Genomic DNA, 7,939 nt, shown 5'->3' on the forward strand with positions numbered 1-7,939 from the left:
AAGAGTGCGCAAAAGCTGGGTATGACTTGGCAGCAGCAGCGCTTTCTTATGACATTCAGATCGTTTTGTCGAGTGACCGTACTCGGGATGCCACGTCAAAGGGCGTCATCTGCCCGACCACGGCGGCAGAGAGTGGGACCCGCTCCCTCTTCAACCCCCCCCCCCCCTCTCATCTTACATACGCACGTACGAACGAGAGAGAGAGAGAGAGAGAGTTGATACTTAACCATGGTTGGTCAGTTTAACTGGAGGGTTGAGTTACTCCCGCAAAAAAGAAAAATCCGCATAAATCACAAGCCAACCGGCAACAGCAGCAGCAGAAGTTTAACCATGGTTAACCCGCTAAGGTTACAGCCTGAGTTTGGGTAGACTTTTGGACTTTACGATTTGCGGTCTCTTTGTTTTGGGACTTTTTGGGCCCATCCACATCTCCCTCTTCCTCTTCTTCTTCTTCCCTGCTATTTCTTTTTTCTTTATTTTCAATATAATAACGACGGAGTAATAAAAATAAACAGTTGGTTTCCCCTATATATTTTATCTGAATTAAATTCTCGCTTTCAGATCTTGTTCCCTCTGTACGTGGGGTTTCCTTGAATTCAGTAGATGTATGCGGAGAGACCCAGAGCTCATAAGTGGAGTTGGGGTGCTCATGAATGGCAAGTAAGAAGGATGTGATGTGTTGCTGCTCCGACCCTGAGAGTTGAGAGGAGCCGACTCTTTCTCCGTCTCTTGACTTTTATGCCTCAAGCCCTTTTGGGTCTCTTCAGTCTGACTGTCAAAAGAAGAAGAGGAAGGAAAGCTCCTTTTTCCTTCCATATGCGTGTATGGTCTTTAATAGAAATTTCCACTAGCAGCTAACGGAGGTTTCGAAACGCGAGGGAAAAGAAAGGGATTGTATATGTATTTAGTTTTCCTCGGCTGGTTTTGGTGTCGGAGGAGTGATGTGTTGAGCAATTCTAGTGGGCTCATCAACTTGGCCGAAATGTGAGGAGTTTCATGACGATGCTGTAAGATCGGAGCCATTTCCTGTTTCTTCTTTCTCAGTTTTTTTTTCTCGTTTGGCCATCTCTGATAACAATAATAAGGAGAAGAAGTACAAGAAGAAGAGGGTGTCTTGGTGTCATATCTCATTCTTTATGGTAAATTAGCCGGCATAAGAAGAAAGAAGAGTGGAGGAGAAGAAATTTTCTCGAGTGAGCGAGCCAGATTTTAGGGCTTTTCTTCTTGCAACTTAGGTTTGGAGATTGTTTCAAGAGTGGAGTGGACGAAGAGTGAATCTTCAGGTATTTGCTTGGATCTCTGGTAATCATGCACAAAGGTTTTATGAGAGTTCTTTTTTACCCCTAAATTTACCTTTTTTTATTTAAAAGAAATATGGATGCTGGGGGAAAGGGGAAACGGGTAAGCATATACTGGGTTTTCCTTTTTCTGGAGAATTTCATAAATCTGGTCCCTGTTTTTCCCTTTTTTTTTTGTTTGGTGAATAACAACGTCAAGTAGGTGTTTTCGTAAGTTCCTTTCGTGTTGAACACTATTTTATGTGGACATAAAATCTTACCTCTTCAGATTTCTTCTTTTCTTTCTTTTATGTAATAAAAAAATTCTTTCTTCTTTGCATAAACTTGTTTTGATATTTTTTCCCCTCTATTTTTTTGTGCCTTCTTTACTCGGTCTAGTCTTTCCATGGGTTTGTATTGTCCTTTGTAGATTTTTTCTGCTTCAGCAGCAGCATTTTAGGCCGTGTAGATTTTGCTCTCTTCTTAGCATGGGTTGTGGTTTGAAGAGTAAGCTGGGTGTTTCTTTTGCGGTGTTTCTGCTCTGGCTCAGTCAGTATACTTCGCCTTATTTCGTTCTTGGTAGCTTTAACGTTGGCTCATCATCAAACCGTTGTTTTGTCTTTGCTAATAAGAATAATAAACTAACAGAACTTTTCTTTCTTCCTTTCAGTTTTTAAATTGCTTTCTATACCTGCTTTCTTATATGAACTTTCATTCCGATGTTAGTCAATCTTCAGCTGTTAGTTCACAATAGGTTGTGATTCACTTTTATACATTGCACATAGAAGAAACCACCATGTAAGAATTCCATTTCTAACTGTGATATCACAGAATTCCTCTTCTTCTTCTTTTAACTTTGCATTTGTTGGGCTCTTTGTTTTCTTTGGGATAGAAAAAGGTTGGTAGTTCAGTTTGTACCTTCATCTTCTTTAATTTTTTGTTCGGTTGTTAAAGGTGGCTTCTTTTCGATCTATAATTTATGGAGGCATTCCTCCTTTTTTTGTGTAATTAATCTTCTTCCCAACAAACAAATGAAGAGAAAGGGATGTCTTTTAAGACTCGTAAGAATTCTCTTCTTCTTCCTTCTCAGGTTTTTAATCAGCAGATTTGAAACTGACAAGGAAAAGCAAATGCAGAAGAGCTCTGCTTCTGGTGCAATTTAAATGCTTTTTCCTCCGCTCTTCTTTTGACGATGATTTCGGCCGGGAATTCGTCCTCAACCAAGGAAGCGAACCACTCTTCTCCTGGTGGAGAGAAATGTTTAGACTCGCAGCTGTGGCACGCTTGTGCGGGAGGGATGGTTCAGATGCCCCAAGTCAACTCGAGGGTCTTCTACTTTCCGCAAGGCCAAGCAGAGCACGCTCAGGGGGACGTCGACTTCGGCAACTGCCCCCGCATCCCTCCCTTCATCCTTTGCCGGGTCGTGGCCGTCAAGTTCAAGGCCGACCCCGAAACCGACGAGGTCTACGCCCGGATCCGGCTGCTCCCCGTGAGGAACGAGGATCCCTCTGCCGAGTCGGACGACGACAGAGGAGGAGGGTTCGCCGATCCCGGCGAGAGCTCCGAGAAACCGGCCTCGTTCGCGAAGACGCTAACGCAATCGGACGCAAACAACGGTGGCGGGTTCTCCGTCCCCCGGTACTGCGCCGAGACCATCTTCCCCCGCCTGGACTACTCTGCGGACCCGCCGGTCCAGACGGTGCTCGCTAAGGACGTCCACGGAGAGGTCTGGAAGTTCCGGCACATCTACCGCGGGACGCCTCGCCGGCACCTGCTGACCACCGGCTGGAGCACGTTCGTCAACCAGAAGAGGCTTGTCGCCGGCGACTCCATCGTCTTCCTCCGAACTGCTAACGGGGAGCTCTGCGTCGGCATTCGACGGGCCACGAGGGGGGAGAGCTCGTCGCCGTCCGGCTGGAATCCGGTGTCCGGGAGCTGTGGGTACGGGGGGATGGGGATGGGGATGGGACTGGGAATGGGCGGTAGAGGAGGTGGGGAATGCGGGTTCTTGGTGGACGAGAGGAAGGGTGGTGGTGGGAAGGAGAGGGGGAGGGTGAGACCCGAATCGGTGGTGGAGTCGGCCAGTCTGGCGGCGAGGGGGCTTGGATTCGAGGTGGTGTATTACCCGAGGGCGAGCACGCCGGAGTTCTGCGTGAAGGAGCCGGCGGTGAGGTCGGCGATGAGGGTGCAGTGGACGGCGGGGATGAGGTTCAAGATGGCCTTCGAGACGGAAGACTCGTCTCGGATCAGCTGGTTCATGGGCACCATCTCTGGCGTCCAGTTCGCCGATCCGATCCGCTGGCCTAACTCACCTTGGAGGCTTCTTCAGGTAAACCCTACCCACAGACCCCTTCAGTCTTTCCCCTTCCTTTCATGATGATGCCGGTTATGCCCTTGAAATCAATTTGAAAATTAACCCAACTCTTTTTAGTAAGTTTTTTTATTTGCGACATTTGCTTTGCTGAACTTGGTGTTATGTCTGTTTGGTTCTTTGGGTTAGAGTAGCAACCCGATTCCTCTCTCAATCTTTTTGAGAATGGAAATTTGTGTCACCAACAAGATGTATCCTGTATTCTGAGTTCCTTGTTTTGTTGCGCAGTGGTTGAATTGAAACTGTAGTTTTGGTCCATTACGGTTCTTTTAACAATGCCCGGAGAGAGCGAGAGAGTTTTTTCCAAGATGGGTAATGTCATTTTGGTGGAAGAGGTTGGCAAAATTGGGATGGTGGTTAATGTTCCCGCTGCCTGCACATTATTAACGTTATATATATATATATATATATATATATATATATATATATATATATATATATATATATATATATATATATATATATATATAATGAGGGGGGGCAGGATCTGTTGGTGTCGTGGCGCTCGCAAGCCTGTTTCATTCTCTCTACTATTCTGGAAACTATCATCATCTTTGATCTGTCTGTTTTTGTTCTTGAGTCACGTGCGATGCGATAGGGAGTTGCTGTACTGCACCCGACGGCCATGCTCACACACACCTTGCCTTACCCCTCGCTCTAGATTTGAGGACAACTGGAAACAGCAAGACTAAATGGGGGAGCGCTCGTCCTTGTTCTCTTTCTTGCAGCTTAATTTCTTGAAGGACAAATATCCTTTTTTTCTTAAAAGTCACCTGACAGTCGGACGCCTTCGTGTTGGAGAGCTCTCGCGCGCGCACACACACACACACACACGGACACACACATGGACATGGCTAAAAGGGCACGGGAGACGCTACTGTGTTTTACATCAGCAAGAAACGTCGTTGAGTGTGCCTCAGCTGGTAGACGTGTCAAAAAGGATTCACTCCTCTTTTGATCATTCACTGGAACTTCTTAACTTTTGTTAGTGAGTTGGTAACCGGTGGGGTTGAGTGAGGATCATAAGTTATGGAACCAAGAGCGATCTTTGAGTCATGATGTCCAGTATGCTTTGCTAACTTGGGCTCCCGACGCCAAAGTTGTCTCTTCTTTTTGGGTTCCCCCTTCATTTGTGCTAGTGGGCGGTTTGGGCTACGCCGTTGTTTGGCTTGTTGGAATCCTTTATTATTTTTTCTTGGCCCACCCCTTGAAGTGGTTTGTGTGATGGGCTTTGTTGACAGCCCATCCCCCTTGCAGTTTAGCTTTTTCCATACCCCATCCTTTATTTTTCCCGTCGTCTTCTGAGTTGCATTATCGCGTTGTACTTTATTCCTCGTGAGAAAAAAGAGTGCGAAAATAATTTTGTTTCAGTGCTTCACAATAAAATATTAGCTGTCCATCCTCTCTCTCTCTCTCTCTCTCTCTCTCTCTCTCTCTCTCTCTCTCTTTTCTCCTTTTTCTGTTTCTTTCCGGCCTATCAATTACGTAGTTTACATATGTATATGCATGTTGTCGTTGATTACTTCAGAAACGCATTATCTTGTTTTTTGGCGTTTGAATTTTTGGTGGAAGTTGAGTGGACGGTGCATATAAATGTTAAGAATATGCTATTATCAGGAGTCATGATCAAGGTCAGATCAGATGCTATGTCAAAACACAAAACTTTCCTGTTTTTGGAATCACCACCGTCCATGGCCTTCATCACTGTCATTCACCCTACAAACAGTAGAGCCCACGGGGCACCAAAAGTGCTGTTGACATGCTTACACAAGAAGATCAAGACTATCACCTGATCTGACCTCGTCATGATGCTGGTAGAGAGCATACCCTTGTCACAAGGAATCTGATCTTGGCCATCTTATGGTGTCAACATTTAACTTCATAAAGCTAATTCTAACCTTTTTTTTCTTAATATAATGCATAAGAATTCTAAGCGTGGATTGGTGCATGTTTATGTCCATTCGTACGTTTAGTTCATCGTGCTTGCTTGTCCTCTGATGCGTGCCTGTACTCTCTCTCTCTCTCATATTATAGAGGACTCTTTAGGTAAATTTCTGTTTTGTGTATGCTTCTTTGTGTTAATAACCTTTTTCCCACCCTATCCGTCTCGTTAATAGGTCACATGGGATGAGCCAGATTTATTGCAGAACGTGAAAAGAGTGAGTCCATGGTTGGTTGAAGTGGTGTCAAACATACCTAGCATTCAGTTGATGCCTTTCCCACCGCAGAAGAAGAAGTTGCGGCTCCCGCATCACATGGACTTCCCATTGGAAAACCACACTCAGATTGCTACACTTTCTGGCAGTACTTTCAGGTCAGCCAGCCCATTGCACTGTATCATGGACAACGCTCCTGCAGGCATACAGGGAGCCAGGCATGGTCAAATTGGTTTTTCTTTCTCAGACCTCCATCTAAACAAATTGCAGAAAGGGTTGTTTCCGGATACCTGCCAGCAGAATGGGTTTGGTGCATTGTCCACTGCCACTGTTTCCACTGAGCTTTTCATTGGGAATTCTGGTATGCAGGACAATGTTTCCTGTTCGCTGGCAATCGACATTTCATCCCCGAGTGCAAAGAAAACTGGCAAGAGAAAGCCAACAGAGTTTCTTCTATTTGGGAAACCAATACTCACAGTCACAGAGCAGATGAAATTGGGATTTTCTCGGGCCGATAGCTCTGGAGATTCCTCTGCTGTTAAAGAGAACAGTTCAAGTGATGTAAAACCAGAGAAACTGGAAAATTATCCCTCAGAAAGCTTCGGTTGTGGGACACATCAGCAGAGGCTACTGAATCTCTCATCTTCGTTGTTGAAGGATCGTAGCACGAATGAGATTAATCCGGGAAATGGGGCTTACAAGAAAGTATTCGAGGACTGTGCTAGTGGCCATTGTAAGGTGTTTATGGAGTCCGAGAATGTAGGTCGAACGCTTGATCTATCGGTGGTTGGTTCGTATGAAGACTTGTACAGGAAGCTCGCAGACATGTTTGGAATTGAAAGATTGGAGATGCTGAGTAACGTGCTCTACCGAGATGCAAGCGGGGTTGTTAAGCACACTGGGGAAGAACCATTCAGGTAAATTTTTGCTTTTGCTTTTCTTTTTTGTTTTGCTTGCATTTCATTTCAAAGTGAAGTGATTGTTATAGAATGATGTCGTTTCACGTGTTCTAGCAAGGACTTGTAAGCCTAGACTTCAGCAGCAGGCTAAAACCATAGCCTTGCCATCACGATATGAAAACCATGTCAATCAGTCATGCTACCAATCTGCAGTTGTACCACCACACCAATGTCGAAAGCTAGCTCTGCATGTTGGTGAAACTAGGGTGCTAAAATGTTTGTCAAAACTTTTTAATTAACCTTACTGCACAAAAACCTTCCATTTTTTGTTATGTGGGGATCAGGAGCATCTTTATTGTCATTCAAGGGAGTTCTTGAGGAATCTCTCCCTTTTTTTTTACAAGGTCTTTCCAAGACCGGATGGTTCCTATGCCAATGGGACGTATTGTGCTGGATCCATCTTGTCTCTCTTTTAAAAAAAAAAAGATATTCCAGCAAAATCTTGTTATCCGGATCCATTTTTCAGCGTGTTATACTGAACTGATTCGGTTCTCTCTTTGCAGTGAGTTCACAAAAACGGCACGAAGACTGACTATTTTACCGGACTCCAGCACCACAGGAAAGTGAAGGACAATAAAGAGATGCACTAGTCCCCCCTGATTTCTTGTATCTTGAGAGAGAGTCAACTTCTGTAATTTTTCCCCCATTAAAAGTCTGTACCTGTGATTTTCAGCTTCCCACCAACTAGCAGATGAAACTCAATCAAGCTTCCTTGATTTAGTTTCATCTGCTGGCAGTCTTTTTCTTTTTCTTTTTTCCTTCCTTTTTGCGTGTCAAGTCTATAGAAATTTGCGAAATTAAATAAAAAAACTACACTTTGCAATGTTCACGTCGATTAGCAAGGGCGCTTTTCCATCTTTGAAGAAATCTACAACAATGGCAGAGGGTGGATGGTCAAGTTTGTCTCGCTGGTTGCACATTTCTTCTTGAAGATTGATGGGAGTCACGGAAATCCTAAACCGCCACCTCTTGTTTAAAGTGTCAAACACAAGCGGTTGCACCAAGTTGCATGGTGCGTTCCACCGATGGAGCTCTGAATTTGATACAGTTGGTTGAATGATGTCTTTGAAGTAGTCATGTAACCAACTTGGTGTTGCCATGTACGGTGAGGAGGGATGAGGTGTGTTGGTTAATGTTCAAAATGGTGGACAAAGAGCATCCAATGCTCACGTTAAG

At 44.7% G+C, this 7,939-nt stretch overlaps 1 protein-coding gene across 3 annotated transcripts; it reads left to right on the plus strand.

Annotated features, from left to right (window-relative positions):
- Positions 1-475: 475 nt before the first annotated feature.
- Positions 476-7,589, plus strand: LOC149819542 (auxin response factor 18-like). Of its 3 annotated transcripts, none has more exons than XM_089984766.1 (4): positions 476-1,283; positions 2,368-3,606; positions 5,766-6,721; positions 7,267-7,589. In XM_089984766.1, the coding sequence occupies exons 2-4, from the start codon at positions 2,470-2,472 to the stop codon at positions 7,328-7,330; spliced, it is 2,157 nt and encodes a 718-aa protein (XP_089840892.1). In that variant the 5' UTR covers positions 476-1,283; positions 2,368-2,469; the 3' UTR covers positions 7,331-7,589. The 3 variants fall into 3 exon arrangements, with proteins under 3 accessions (XP_089840892.1, XP_089840894.1, XP_089840893.1); XM_089984768.1 differs by lacking the exon at positions 476-1,283 and adding an exon at positions 1,767-1,784; XM_089984767.1 differs by lacking the exon at positions 476-1,283 and adding an exon at positions 1,776-1,826.
- Positions 7,590-7,939: the final 350 nt, after the last annotated feature.

Source organism: Nuphar pumila, chromosome 13, assembly GCF_984573655.1.
Source record: "Nuphar pumila chromosome 13, dmNupPumi1.hap1.1, whole genome shotgun sequence".
Taxonomy (NCBI): domain Eukaryota; kingdom Viridiplantae; phylum Streptophyta; class Magnoliopsida; order Nymphaeales; family Nymphaeaceae; genus Nuphar; species Nuphar pumila.

Coding starts and splice junctions, on each gene's coding strand:
- LOC149819542 (XM_089984766.1), top strand. CDS start 2,470: ATGATTTCGGCCGGGAATTCGTCCTCAACCAAGGAAGCGAACCACTCT. Junction 3,607..5,765: donor CACCTTGGAGGCTTCTTCAG/GTAAACCCTACC, acceptor TCTCGTTAATAG/GTCACATGGGATGAGCCAGA. Junction 6,722..7,266: donor ACTGGGGAAGAACCATTCAG/GTAAATTTTTGC, acceptor CTCTCTTTGCAG/TGAGTTCACAAAAACGGCAC.